This window comes from Lepidochelys kempii, chromosome 2, assembly GCF_965140285.1.
Source record: "Lepidochelys kempii isolate rLepKem1 chromosome 2, rLepKem1.hap1, whole genome shotgun sequence".
Lineage (NCBI taxonomy): Eukaryota > Metazoa > Chordata > Testudines > Cheloniidae > Lepidochelys > Lepidochelys kempii.
This window is the reverse complement of record NC_136381.1, coordinates 82,773,954-82,787,954: the sequence shown is the minus strand read 5'-3', so window position 1 is coordinate 82,787,954 and position 14,001 is coordinate 82,773,954. Positions and strand designations below refer to the sequence as shown.

The 14,001-nt window shown below is 43.1% G+C and overlaps 1 protein-coding gene across 3 annotated transcripts in view; it reads right to left on the bottom strand.

Moving 5' to 3' along the window:
- ABHD3 (abhydrolase domain containing 3, phospholipase) overlaps positions 1–12,640 on the bottom strand; it is a 31,703-nt gene extending 19,063 nt beyond the window's left edge. For 2 of the 3 annotated variants that reach the window (XR_012156988.2, XM_073329428.2), the window contains exons 1-4: positions 12,238–12,640; positions 4,056–4,219; positions 2,019–2,201; positions 787–832 (exon numbers count right to left, since the gene is read on the bottom strand). Coding sequence is in view for 2 of the 3 variants with exons in the window: in XM_073329428.2 (XP_073185529.2) it covers positions 787–832; positions 2,019–2,201; positions 4,056–4,219; positions 12,238–12,504 (660 nt within the window). In the remaining variant the exon portion in view is untranslated. The remainder of the gene's footprint in view (positions 1–786; positions 833–2,018; positions 2,202–4,055; positions 4,220–12,237) is intronic. The other variant, XM_073329429.2, reaches the window with a different exon arrangement.
- Between the last annotated feature and the right edge of the window lie 1,361 nt (positions 12,641–14,001).

The following is a 14,001-nucleotide window of genomic DNA, read 5'->3' as shown; positions in this document are numbered from 1 at the left end:
CTTATTTCTGATTTATGTGTTAAAACATTAGAAAATATTGCAATGGATAAATTACAAATGTACATTTAGATAATATAGTATTTTTGGAGAAGAAAATACAAAAGATATTAATTTTGCTGGTAGAGATATTAAATTATTCAAATCTTTATAAAATGAAATACATCAATGGAATACACTCCATCTGTATTGTGCAGATTATAGTACATTTATTTATTGCTGCAAAAGTCATGTTATCCTCCAGAAAAGCAGCTATCACAAAGCATTTTTATTGATGACATCCAACCATCCAAAATTCAGAAAATGACAGTATGATTTCTGAACTTTAAACGTCTATGGTTTGCTCTTTATCAAGGAACATGGAGCCCCTATAAGTAAAGTAGATGCCATATAAGAAATGAATAGCCTTTTTAAAAGGTGAATATATGCCAGTTATAAAATCAAGAACTAAGGGCCTGACCCAAAACTCATAGAAGTCAATGGGAATCTTTCCATTGATTTCCAGGGCTTTTGATCTGGCCCTAACTGACCAACCACATTTTAGCATATTCCACTATAAGAACTGAGGTTAAAAATTGAAGATGGGTGCTATCCTAATCTGAATAAATATAATTAGAGATATGCACTCTGTCAACTACAGATTAGATTCTATACTAGTCATTTATTAGTTAGCCACATCAAGCGTGGTCATCTTAGATTAGAATCCAGCCCTAAGAATTAACACTGATGACTTCAATACATGCTGTCTACACAATGAAAGTTCTTATTTTTTAAAAAATTGATCCTTACCAAGAGAGTCTCACCAGCAGTTCCTCGGTTGTTAAAAACCACACATCTAAAAATTGAGAAGGTAAATCTGAATATATACATTGTTTATTGTATAGATGTGTACAAGAATCATTTTAGGATTACACTTTTATTTTTAAAGGTCATTTAAAAATAAAAAAATGTACTGGAAATACATAAAGAAATGTGTTCCAATAAGAAGTCTAAATTTATTTACTCAATATGTAAAGTTCTTATCCTGCAATCCTACCTGCGTGGATGGACTCTTACGCCTGCACAGAGATTCACTGAAGTCAATTGGGCTCTATATGGACATGTATCTGCCCATGAAGATCAAATTGCAGAATCAGAGTCAGCCTATATTATGTTTATTTGGTAGTAGACATGAGCCAGAACCAAAACCACAGATCTAAACACCCCAGAGTTTTGTATGGGTTGTTGCGGAGGGGAGTTTTCAATCGGTGCAGCATGGACCTCTCTCTATTTGATCCTAGTGATAGTGGCAAAGCTTTCTGGTAGTAAGAATTACCTTGATTTAAAGATCTTTAGTTTTCTTGATAAATCTTATTGTTTTATTTTTCCTCTCTACTCTAAAAACTTTTAGTTTTTCAAAAAGTTGATTACATGCAAAAAAGATGGACTTTATGCCTGAATAAGCCTGAATAAGTGGGCTATGGGCAGAACAGTTCTTGCATGACAAAATCTACCCCTTAACCATCAGTTATAGGGCTGGAATGCTGCCACTCTACACACAGTAGATAGGGGCTTGTGGTCACTGGATCTGAGTAAGTATGGATCCAGTAGCCCTTGCCTGAGCTGGCAACCCCAACAGTCCCCTCCACATTCGCCTGTTTGGAGCTCAACACAACAGCCCTCCTCTTGAAGGAACAAAGGAAAGCTTACAAAAAGAATGAATAAGACACGTTTATAAATAATTAAGGGAATCATTTTCCATTCCCTTACACCTTGTGTGGTAATTTACACCTGAGCAAAGTATGTCTGAAAGCTGCTGCTCTGACATCTTGCATTTTGCACACACTTTGCATGAGGTGGAGGGCAGTAGAGAAATAGGCCCATACAGTGCTCTATACAATTCTTATTTATTATTATCAAATATTATCCTATGTAATTTATTTCTGTAGATATAATTTGCTCTAGTAGACATCTTATACACACACACATACAAACAATTTTAGTTGAACAAGCAAAACGCTAGCCAGTGAAGCTAGGAGTACCTATATCCCAGCATTTCACTCTGTTGGATCATGTGAAGAATGTAGGATTCCTTGCTTGTTCCTGTGAGGCCAGGCAGTAATAGGATAGTGGGTCTTGTGCTGGCATCCGGAAAACATATGCTGTCATTATTATCAAACCAATCCAGTGAAATCTGTCCTCCATCTGTTGTTTTAATAAGCTCACTGAAAGGAACAGTTCAAGAGACAATATTGATTAGGGTTTTTTTTAACTGTACCATGAAAGGTATTTACAGTTCAGAAAATATTAGTTGTGGAATTTATATCCTTAATCTTATTTTAGTATTAAAAGTATTAGCTAGCAAAATTTGTGTGTAATTGTAATTCATTAAGGGCCAGACCTTCAGCTAGTGTAAGTCAGTATATTTCCTCTGCGGAGCTATGCTGATTTCCACCAGCTCAGGATCTAGTCCTTTGTGAATTACTGGTGAAATCCTGGTCCCATTGAAGTCAATGGGAGTTTTGCCATTGCCTTCTATAGAGATTCTAATAACATGCTCGTCACTGTAGTATGAATGTCATCTAGTAGGAAATTAAGCAATGTGACTAACTTCTGTCACACGTTTTTTTCTCTCATCATCTCCTTGGGGGAGAAATGTGTGTAGTGGGTTTTGTTTTGGTAAGTTAAGGGGGTTCTGTGTGTGTGTATGTTTTATTGACAGAAACACACATTGTTTAAATGAGGCCAGGATGTCACCCTATGTCAGTGGTTCTCAACCTATTTACCATTCTGGGCCACATATGCGGCCCACAACATGTTATGTGGGCTGCATCCAATGCTACCTGTATGGCCCTGAGGATATCACATGGGCCACAGCTCTGCGTTGATTGGACTGTAAGTGGCACACGGGCCACAGGTTGAGAACCCCTGCCCTATGTCTACAAATTTTGCTAGTTAGTACTTTTAAAACTCATCTGTGTTAAGACTGCAACAAACTTGATAATATGCCAAGAAACCAAGCAAGGCTTAAACCATCAGATGAAGTTTTGAGTCAGTTTTATAAGCATACTGTATTTTCCCTGTCATCTAGCAACTTTCTGATGAAGAAAGTGAACAAACACTCAAATGCTCTACAAATTACCATAATGAGGTCTGCCTTACGTATAACTTTTCTTTCCTCAGCAATACAACACTAGTAGCACTAGTGAATATGAATCACATATTTTAAAGTGAATAAGCCAAATCCTGGGCCCTGCTAAGTCTGCTTTGCACTGCTTCAGCAACAAGAAGCAGACTTAAAGCTGCTTTACATGGCCAGTTGAGGATTCTTCTTGCATGAGGCAAAGCTTGAGTGGCACAAAGTCTGTGTTCCCAGATCTATCCACCTTCCTCACAGACCCGGGAATAAAGGAAATGTTGTGGAGCAGGAAAACAGGGTCTGGCCAAAGCAGTTCTGTGCTCCAGCCATCCTAGTTGTCCTTTAGAATATCCCTTTGGGAGCTGGTGCAAGCTGAAGCTACTCAACATTGCACAAGGGGCTGAAGTAGCATCTGCCTGGGCCCAGGTTCAGGGAAGTTGTAAAGGTGACATAAAACCACTTTTCCCTCACCCTCGGGGCCTGTGCCAAATGCAGCTTTGAAGGACCTGAAGACTGAGCCCCATGTGTGTGTAAGGGAGATTATTAGAGAAAGAGCAATAAATATAAATACCTATTCATGTCCTAACTCAAGCATCCAAGAACAAAGGATAAACCTGGGGGCAAGATTTATCCCTGGCACTCAGAAGAGTTGTGCCTACTTACCAAAGAGCTGAATTTGGCTCTGGTGGGGAGTTAAAAGGAATACTAAAGGAGCAGTTTTTAAGCTGGGAAAAAGAGTAACAGTATGCTTCCCTCTCCCCCCAAGGTATGGTATACACTACCTAAGACATATACATCTATCTAGGTTATTATACCACAAGCATTACTGTGGTATCTGAGTTCTGGTGGTTCCTAAATTACTAGTTACATGAAATACTATCAGCATTGATGATAATGTGGCTGCAGAAAAATTAGTAACTTGCAAGAAAGAGGCACTCACTTCCTATACTCCACTGGGGGTCTTGAGGTGATGAAGGGACGCAAGAGGGTCTGCACCCGGCCCTCCCAGCACCATACTGTGGGGCAGTAAGTTTCTGTCACTACAGGACAATGTTCTTGGAGAAAGCGGCTGAAGCTCTCACTGCCAGTCACCAACTGAGGTTTCTAGGAAGAGAGACCACAGTCAGGTATGCAGCATCCATTAACAAAACTCAGGCAAGGCTGTTTCATTCTCTACCAGCGAGCTCATTTATTTTCGTAATTAATTTTTGCTTTCATTTTAAAAACATAAGTACATCAAAAAGCACCAGCAAAAAGCAAAGAACAACACTATTGATTCTAAACATTATGGATTCATGAGATGGTTCTAAAACAGGTTATTAAAGTACTTATACTCTCATGAAAAATAGTTTATGCTGGCATAATGCCTTCCATCAAAGGATGGAAAGCACTTTGCAAATATGACTTATGTCCCAAAAAAGCTTGTGTAACAGGCAAATATTATTACCCGCATTTCACAGATGGGGAAATAAAGAAACACAAACACACTCTTTGTACAGGAAGTTTGAGGTCTGTGGGAATGCTAGTGCTGACAAGCTGCTAGTATTTTAAACAAGATGTTACTTAGTCCTCTCTAGCTTCTCAGCAGTAGTGCAACAGTGGGAAATTTGAAGAAAGTGCTAGACACCGCCTAAAGCCCAGCCAGCAACAGGACCAAATTCTCCCAGCACCCAGTCTTTTGCCTTAACCACAAGGCCATCCTTCCTTTGGTGGAAAAGCCTCTGGGTATATTCCCAGTAATCACATACAGTGTCTCCTGTACTTTCTCAAGAAATGAAACATCAGGCCAAATCCTTATCTGGTGTAAATTACACCAGATGAAGATCTGGCTCATTGCATCCAAATTATTTGAGTCTGTGAAGTGGGGTCCACCCCACACAAGCCCTGACTGTGTTAAGGTGGGACTGGTGAGGTCAATTAACCTTAGATGCTGTACCTGGAGAACTGGGGCTTGATAGGGCCTAATAGCAGACAAAGCCCAGCTGGGAGCAGAGCTGGGCTAATAGTATAAAGCCAGGAAGTGCGAGCAGGAAGGGGTTGTAAGGAGGAGGTCTGTAGTCACTCTCTAGCGCAGTGGTTCCCAAACTTTAACAACTCGTTAACCCCTTGTTGTAGCAACCAGGCAAGGTACTAACAAACTTCAACAGAACTTTATTTTTAAAGTGGAAACCTCTTTACCAAGCTGCTGCTGCACCCTCGGTAGCTCTCATTCCGCCTCCTCAACTTTTCCCCCCCTTCCTGTTTCCTGTCCTTTCAGACTCCAAACAACCAGTGCTCCGAGTTCTAATAATTACACGCAGCATCAAAACACCACATTCCCTCCTCCCTTAAGACACTCTCCCAATTAAAATAAACATTGTTGTTCTAACCACAGGAACAAATATGAAACAAGACACTATACTGTTGGCAGAAATATTACACTGAAAACACTAGATACTACATAACATTGTCTCTAGTCCAGACAGGTGGTCATCTGGTCTGACAGGCCGTCTCTCAAGCCCCTGTTCCAGTGCAACGTCTTGTTGTGTTGATACTACAGTGAAGTCATCCAATGCAGACTGGGTGTTGGCATAATCTCCTCTTGGTGCATAGGCAGGTGCAAGATAAGAAGCATTCCATACCCGCCCATCAGAAAGTAGATAGGTATAAGGTCCCTTCTTCTCTATAATTTTAAGAGGAGCTGTGAATTTATGGTCCCCTTTGTGTAAAATTCCAGGTTTTCGTATTCTAACGAAGGAACCACACTCAAACTTTGGTTCCTTAGCACCCCGCCGCTTGTCTGTGAAAGCCTTATACTTTGCTGGGTTCTGTTCAACTGTTTTTCTCACATCATCCTTGGCTGGGGCATCAGGTCGTGCCTTTTACAGTCCAGCAATGTTCAGTTTTCAGAGTTGCAGCCGTGTTAGTCTGTATTCGCAAAAAGAAAAGGAGTACTTGTGGCACCTTAGAGACTAACCAATTTATTTGAGCATAAGCTTTCGTGAGCTACAGCTCACTTCATCGGATGCATAAAAGTGGAAAATGCAGTGAGGATGTTTTTATACACACAGATCATGAAAAAATGGGTGTTTATCACTTCAAAAGGTTTTCTCTCCCCCCACCCCACTCTCCTGCTGGTAATAGCTTATCTAAAGTGATCACTCTCCTTACAATGTGTATGATAATCAAGGTGGGCCATTTCCAGCACAAATCCAGGGTTTAACAAGAACGTCTGAGCGATAGGGGGTTGGGGGGAACAAGGGGAAATAGGTTACCTTGCATAATGACTTAGCCACTCCCAGTCTCTATTCAAGCCTAAGTTAATTGTATCCAATTTGCAAATGAATTCCAATTCAGCAGTCTCTCACTGGAGTCTGGTTTTGAAGTTTTTCTGTTGTAATATCCAACTTTCATGCCTGTAATCGCGTGACCAGAGAGATTGAAGTGTTCTCCGACTGGTTTATGAATGTTATAATTCTTGACATCTGATTTGTGTCCATTTATTCTTTTACATAGAGACTGTCCAGTTTGACCAATGTACATGGCAGAGGGCATTGCTTGCACATGATGGCATATATCACATTGGTAGATGTGCAGGTAGATGTTCATCTGTTTCCCATGCAGTAACTCTGCGGGTGATCTTTGCGTTGTGGCATGTTGTGTAGCCCGGGTGCTTACAAGAAATCAGTACTGAAGGTTATCCACAATCGCCTGTCCAGTTTAGCCTTTTGCAAACTCTTTTTCAAACTTCTGTTAAACCGATTTCCCCATCGGCTTGAGGGTAATATAGGGATGACCTTCTGTGTAAAATGTTCCTCTCTGCTAGAAAAGTTTCAAACTCCAGGGAAGTAAATTGACTACCATTATCTGAAACCAGTTCTTTGGGGTTACCTTCCCTGCTAAAAACTGAAGAGAGGAACTTAATTACTGTAGCAGAAGAGATTTGCGATGTAAACGCTACCTCAGGCCATTTACTGAAATAGTCTATTAAGGTGATGGCTTTTGGAGCAGTATCAAAGGGTCCTACAATGTCAATTGCCACTTTTGCCCAGGCAGATTCAGGAAGAGGAACAGGCTGTAATGGAGGGGTACATGTCACTGCTGCCTTATCATGCATTTGGCAAGTGACACAGGATTGTATGAGTGCTTCAGTTTGAGAGTCCATCTCTGGCCACCAATACAGATCCCGTAGTCATTGTTTGGTTCTGACAATTCCTTGATGAGTATCGTGTGCCAGGTGTATGGGTTTTGACTGTAATTCTTCTGGCACAAGTAGCTGGTGTGTACCTCATAGCACACAGCCATCAAGCAAAGAAAGTTCATCCCAAACTCTAAAATAAGGCAGCAAAACTGGGTCAAGGTTTTTAGGGTTACTGGGCCATCTCTTTATCAGAAATTCCCATAGTTTTTGTTGAATTGGACACGCTGAACAAGCAGCTTGAAATTGTACTTTTGTAACTGCAGTAAGAGTGCTTATAATAAGCGTAACTACTACATCCTCATCCTCCAGTAGACCATCTGGTGAAGGCAAAGGCAGGTGAGAAAGGCAATAAGCTACCACATTTTGGTTTCCAGGCTTACATTCCGGTTCATAATTGAAAGCGAGTAGTCTTGCAGACCATCTATCAATATGATATCCTGCTCTTCCCAGTCCTTTTGTGGTGAGCAACGTTGTCAAAAGGCTGCGGTCTGTGCGCAACTTGAACATGCGGCCCCACAGGTAAGTTCTCCATTTTTCAGTAGCCCAAACACAAGCAAGTGCTTCTTTTTCGACTGTAGAATATTTTCTCTCAGCATTACTTAGTGTCCTTGAAGCAAATGCAACAGTCCTCTCTGTGTTGTCCTCATGAAGTTGTGTGAGGACAGCCCCAAGTCCATAATCAGAAGGATCAGTAGTTACAATTGTGGGCAATGCAGGAGTGAATAGTGCAAATACTGGACTATGTACAATCAAGTCTTTCACCGTTTCGAAACTAGCTGGTGCATCCGTTGTCCACACTAAAGTTGAACTTCTCTGTAGTAATTCTCATAACAATTCAATGACAGAAGCATAACTGGGAATGAATTTTGCATGTCAGGAGGTAAGACCCAAGAAGGAACGTAAGGTTTGCAAATCTGTTGGAGGAGGAGCATTTGAAATTGCCAGGATATGATCTGGATCAGGTTTTAGTCCAGCCTGTGAAATTGTATGCCCCAAAAAGGAGAGTTCAGTTTGTCTAAATTTGCATTTGGACCTATTGAGGTTGAGGCCTGCTTTGCTGATGCAGTTTAGTACCGACTGCAAGTTATTGTCATGCTCCTCCAAAGTATTTCCAAACACGATAATATCATCCAAATAGCACTGAACTCCATGTTGATTCTTCAGAATCAATTACATCATTTTTTGGAAGGCACTTGGGGCTGATGCAAGACCGTATGGGACACGTTTAAAACGGAATAGTCCCTCATGGGTAATAAATGCTGTGAGGTCTCTGCTATCTTCATGCAACATAACCTGGTAGTATGCGGTCTGCAAATCAAGAGTAGAAAACATCTTTGCTCCACAGAGTTCTGCAAATACTTCTTCTATGTGAGGAAGAGGATGGCTGTCAATCACAATAGCTTTATTTGGCTCCCTTAAGTCCACACAAAGGCGAATGCCTCCATCCTTCTTCTGCATCACTACTAAAGGTGAAACCCATTCCGAGGAGTTAATCTCTTCAATAATGTTCTCTTGAACAATTCTTGAATGGTCCTCTTGAACAAGTTTTCTAAGTTCCTCTGAAACAGCTTCCCTGACTGAAAATGGTAAGCACCGTAATTTCTGTCATACAGGCATCACATTATTCCGCATTTTAACTTTATGTAGAAACCCATATGCACAGCCGAGTTTCTCCTCAACCTGGTGTTGGGCCCAGCTGAAACTGGTGTGTGTACCACAAGAGTGTTTTGCTGAGGAAGATCAATGCGTCCATTAACTACCCTGAGATTTAAAGCAGCCAATAAATCTCTGCCAAGGATAGGAGTGCCTTTGTGGACAATGTAGAACTCTGCAGTTACACAGCAATCACCAAAAGTAACAATTGCTGGCAGGCAGCTATGTACTGGAATATGGTTTTTCAAATAGCACACCAAGTGAAGTTTGGGTTCAGTAAGAGGCACATCTTTAAAGTAATGCAAATAGATGGAATCAGGTAGTATAGATACTGCTGAGCCAGTGTCCAACATTAGCTTAATAGAGTGTGATTTGCCTGAGGGTATGGCGGAAATGTTTACTGTGCACTTTATTTGTTCTGGAATACGTGCAGTAGTGATTTTGTCCACGCTCAGCACAGTAACATCTGGTATTGTAACGGAATGCACCTGTTGATTGAACTGGCTGCTGCGACATACTTTAGCAAAATGCCCAATCTTTTTGCAATCATTGCACTGAGCTACTTTTGCCGGACATCCTGTGTAGCTTTCAAGGTGTTGTGGGGATCCACAGTGAAAGCATTCTTTTACTGTATTCTGAATTTGCTGATTCGGTGGTTTTCCATTAGTTTTCTCCTTGTAATCATTTGTCTGCAGCGATAGTGAACTTTTCTGCAAAGGAGTCACAGCCTGGACTGTGCCTCCTGTATCCCTGCTCAGCTGTAGCTGACTCAATCTGGGTAGCAATGGTTATTGCTTTTTCTAGTGTAAGTTGTGGTTCTAGAAGTAAACGTTCTCTTACATGAAGCATGGTTGTTTTCACAATGAGCTGGTCTCTAATCATCTCATCTGCCATATTCCCAAAGTCACAAGTTACAATCAGACTCCTCAGGGAAGCAATATACTGCATTATAGTCTCCCCTGTTTTCTGCTCACACTGGCGAAATCTGTAGCGATTAGCTACTACATTCACTTTTGGCACAAAAATGTTATTTAATGCAGTGAGTGCAGTCTCATATTTACCATCTGCAATGGGAAAAGTGTAAAATATACACTGCCCTTCTGCTCCAAGGCAGTGGATTAGCACAGCACGCTGTCTTACTTCAGAAATCTCTGTAGCAGCGATTGCAAGCGGATAAGTCTCAAACATACGGATCCAGGCAGTAAAAGCAATTGGAGGCTCACCTGGGCTTTGCAGAAAGGGTGCAGGTGGGTTCAGAGGCAGAAGATCCATCCTCATTGCCAAAATGTTGTAGCAACCAAGCAAGGTACTAACAAACTTCAACAGGACTTTATTTTTAAAGTGGAAACCTCTTTACCAAGCTGTTGCTGCACCCTTGGTAGCTCTTACTCTGCCTCCTCATCTTCCCCCCACTTCCTGTTTCCTGTCCTTTCAGACTCCCAACAGCCAGTGCTCCCAGTTCTAATAATTACAAGCAGCATCTAAACACCACACCCCTTTCACGAAAATATCAAATCTCGTGAACCTCCTAAAAATGAATATTTCCAGGAATTTTCTCCCTTATCTGAGCATAAATTATAGAAGCAGTGATCTTGGAAATAATTAGTTTTTTTATTACATGCTTATTACACACTTTATTATTACATTATTATTTATCATTACATTATTAATTTTATTACATTATGAAAATGGCAACACTCTTCCAAGATTCCACTTTTGTAGCTCATATCACTTCGATTAAGCCTCCTACATGTTTCATCAAAGAGTACCAGATGTGAAACAGCATGTAGGTATTTAAGAAGCCAGCTCAGATAAAGAGTTCCTCCCACAAGGATTCGGGTCTTGAGCAGTTCAGCCAAACAACGCACGACTACAACAAAGCTTAAACTTGTTCTTCCAGGAAGTCATGGTCACAGGGCTCGGGCTGCCCCGGCGGCCAGGGTCCCTAGGGATGGCTCTGTCCACTATTACAGAATTTTTTTCTGAGAACCCCCTGATACATTTTGCAAACCCCCAAGGGTTCACGAACCTCAGTTTGGGAATCACTGCTCTAGAGGGAAAGGGAGTTAGTCAGGGGCAAGGAGGAGAGCTGGGGGGAGAGTAAGACCTGGGGTCCTGTCCTGGACTAGGCAGTCTCACAAGAGGTCTAGAGGGGGTGATGTAGCCACAGGGAGCCGAGGAAACTCTGCTGATAAACACAGAGACAGGCAGGGGATAAGCGGTGGGGTAGGAAAGAGCAGGGAAACAACAACTGAGACTGAGCAGGTCTGGATTGCTAGTCAGACTTGTCCCTGGATTAGCAGGAGGGCCTGGCTTCCCCTACCAGCCTCTGGGAAGTGGTGCAGGACCTAGAGGTGCAACGGAAGACCCACTGAGGTGGTGTCTGACAGCTTGTCTGGTGTGACTGGATTACCCTGGAAGTGGGGTTAGGGATTGGTCAGAAGGCTGAGTTAAAAGGGAGCATCCAATTCAGACACAGGGGTGACCAACAGAAGTGCCAGATGGGGTAAAAAAATAATAACCCAGCCACAAGGAGGTGCACCTGTGGTGAGTGAACCCTTTCAGAGTCAATTATTTGTGAAATACAGGGAAGGAAATATAGAAGTGTCTGAGCTGCATATCAAAGTATGTATATCTAACTAATGACAATGCAGGGAACAGAAAAATTGTACAGAGGAGAAAGATAAACTACTTTCTTTGGCTGCAATGTTAGTAAATGCTTAGAGCCAGAGAATAGATGGTTTAGAAGGGGGAGAATTTTCTTAATTTCTCCTTCCAGCACTCCTTGTACCCATGGTCTGTCTACTGAAACTGACAAAAGGATGCTGTCAGGGCAATTTTCTCACCATCCCCCTGCCCACCCTCCCAAAAAATTGGATACGAAAAGATAGACTTAATAAACCTAAAAATCCCGTAAATCAGTTTGTGTAAGCAAATGAGCATTTCCCCGGCAGTGTGTGCAACCCAAACAAAGGAGCACCCTTCTAGGGCAGGCGACAGTGACATTGACTGGAAGCCGCCTAGAAAGCGGAATCAACGCGGCTTTGCTTTTACTTGTCCAAAGGTGAAAGAAACTTCAGACCAGAAGAAAGGGGGCGAGTGCTGAAGTGCCCTGCGCTTTGCAAACTCCTCTTGGCTTTAGCGAGAGAGCGGCGATTTGTATCAGAGCCGAGGACATTTGCCTTTTTAAAAAAGCGTTTTAACCTGACGGTGACCCTACTGTAAAGCTGTCAGAGCATTATCTGTCCTCTACCCCCAGAACCATCCTACCGCGCCTGTCTCCACTCACCTTGGCGATGCTATTGAGGTAATAGCAGGCGAAGGCGGCGGTGAAGCCCAGCACCAGGGACAAGCCCACACCGGAACCGAAGAGCCCCACCGGCACCTGGATCTCCAGGTACAGGGACAGCTCCCGGGTCAGCACCTGCAGATCGGTCTCCAGCAGCCTCATAGCAGCAAAGGCAGCACTGGTCGGCGGGATGCAACAAACACACACACACACACTGGGGGGGGGGGGGTGAAGCGCCCGGCGATGCAGGGCTGGGGACCGGCGCATACACCCTAGGGAAGCACGGGGGGAAGGAGTCCGGCAGCTGACCCCGTTCCTGCCGCTTCCCCAAGATCCAGACGGTGCCGATGCCGCAGCCAGCGGAACGCTCCGGGGCAGCCCCAGCTGCCGCGAAGCTTCCTCTCCTTGCGGCTGCCCAGACTGCTCCGCCCCTGCCCTCCCCTCCGGTGGTCCAAGGCCGGGGCCGTGCGCTCGGGCGGAGATTACTGCAGTGGGGGACGGGGCGAGACAGCTGTGACAGCGGGCAAGAGCCGCACCCGGGCAGGGGGCTAGAGAGGCAGGGATGTGGCGGTGGGGTGGGGGTGGGGAGATCTGCATTCAGGAGGATCCTGCCGCCCTCTAGCTGGTGATGGGGGCGCAGGAATCAGGCTTGTTGCAGGGTGGGCTCAAGGCCATGCTTCCAAAGCGCTTTGACTCACTAGCAGGTGGGAGCGATGGTGTAGAAAGGGCTTCCCTGCATATCACATGTCCTTACATCGTGGTTTGATAACTCACAAGGAGTGGCCATGGGCCTCTCCGAGACTGAGGTGTGGACAGGAAGAACTATCTGGGCAGGATGAGTTTCTTCTATGCCCCATTGTGAGAGTTTAGTGTCCACGATGGGCCATCAATACCACAGCTGTCTTGCACCAATGTAAATTCTGTCTGCTGCTGGATGTTACCCAGGAATACAACACATGTATAAGATACCTGTACATAGCCAATATTCATAACTTCAGATTCAAAAAATGATACATGCATATAAACAGGGTAATCATACTTAGCAAATCATAACTTTTCCGTCTACACCTTGTGACATACTTTGTACAAGATTTGTTGCAACTGCATAACAGTTGTAGAAACAATGATAATAATGGTCATATTCAAGCATCACACATACCCAGCCAGCTCTCTACAGAATATAGTTCAGGAATCACTGCTCTGGCAGAACAAGTCCATTCTAGGCCAAGGCTTTCACCTTCTCGCTTTCATGGCCAATGTGTCATTTCCATTCAGTCACTTTGTGAACCCCAATTCTTCAGACAGACCTAAAGCTCTTCACTTTCAGTGAGAACAGAGTCCAAGGCAAGGTTGGAATTTAAAACTAACGTGTCAGTTGTCAAAATAGAAAAAAAAACATATTTATTATTTAAGCATGTGTATATTCAGACAGTAATAGTAACTAGTAATCTCTCACTTATACAGGGCCACACATTGGCAAGAGGGCTGAACTGATTTTGTAAGATTTAAAAACATGAATCTTCATGGGCCACGTCATGTTGAATGGTCCCTCAAAATGTGTATTAACTACTTATGCTAAACAATCTGTTCCGTCTTCTTTTTAGCTGTGACACACTGGGTATGATCACACTGCAATTAAAACCCTGTGGCTGGCCTGTGCCAGCTGATTTGGACTTGTGGGGCTCAGGCTAAGGGACTGTTTAATTGAAGTACAGATATTTGGGCTTGGACTCTAAGACCCTGTGAAGTGACAGTAGTAGGTGT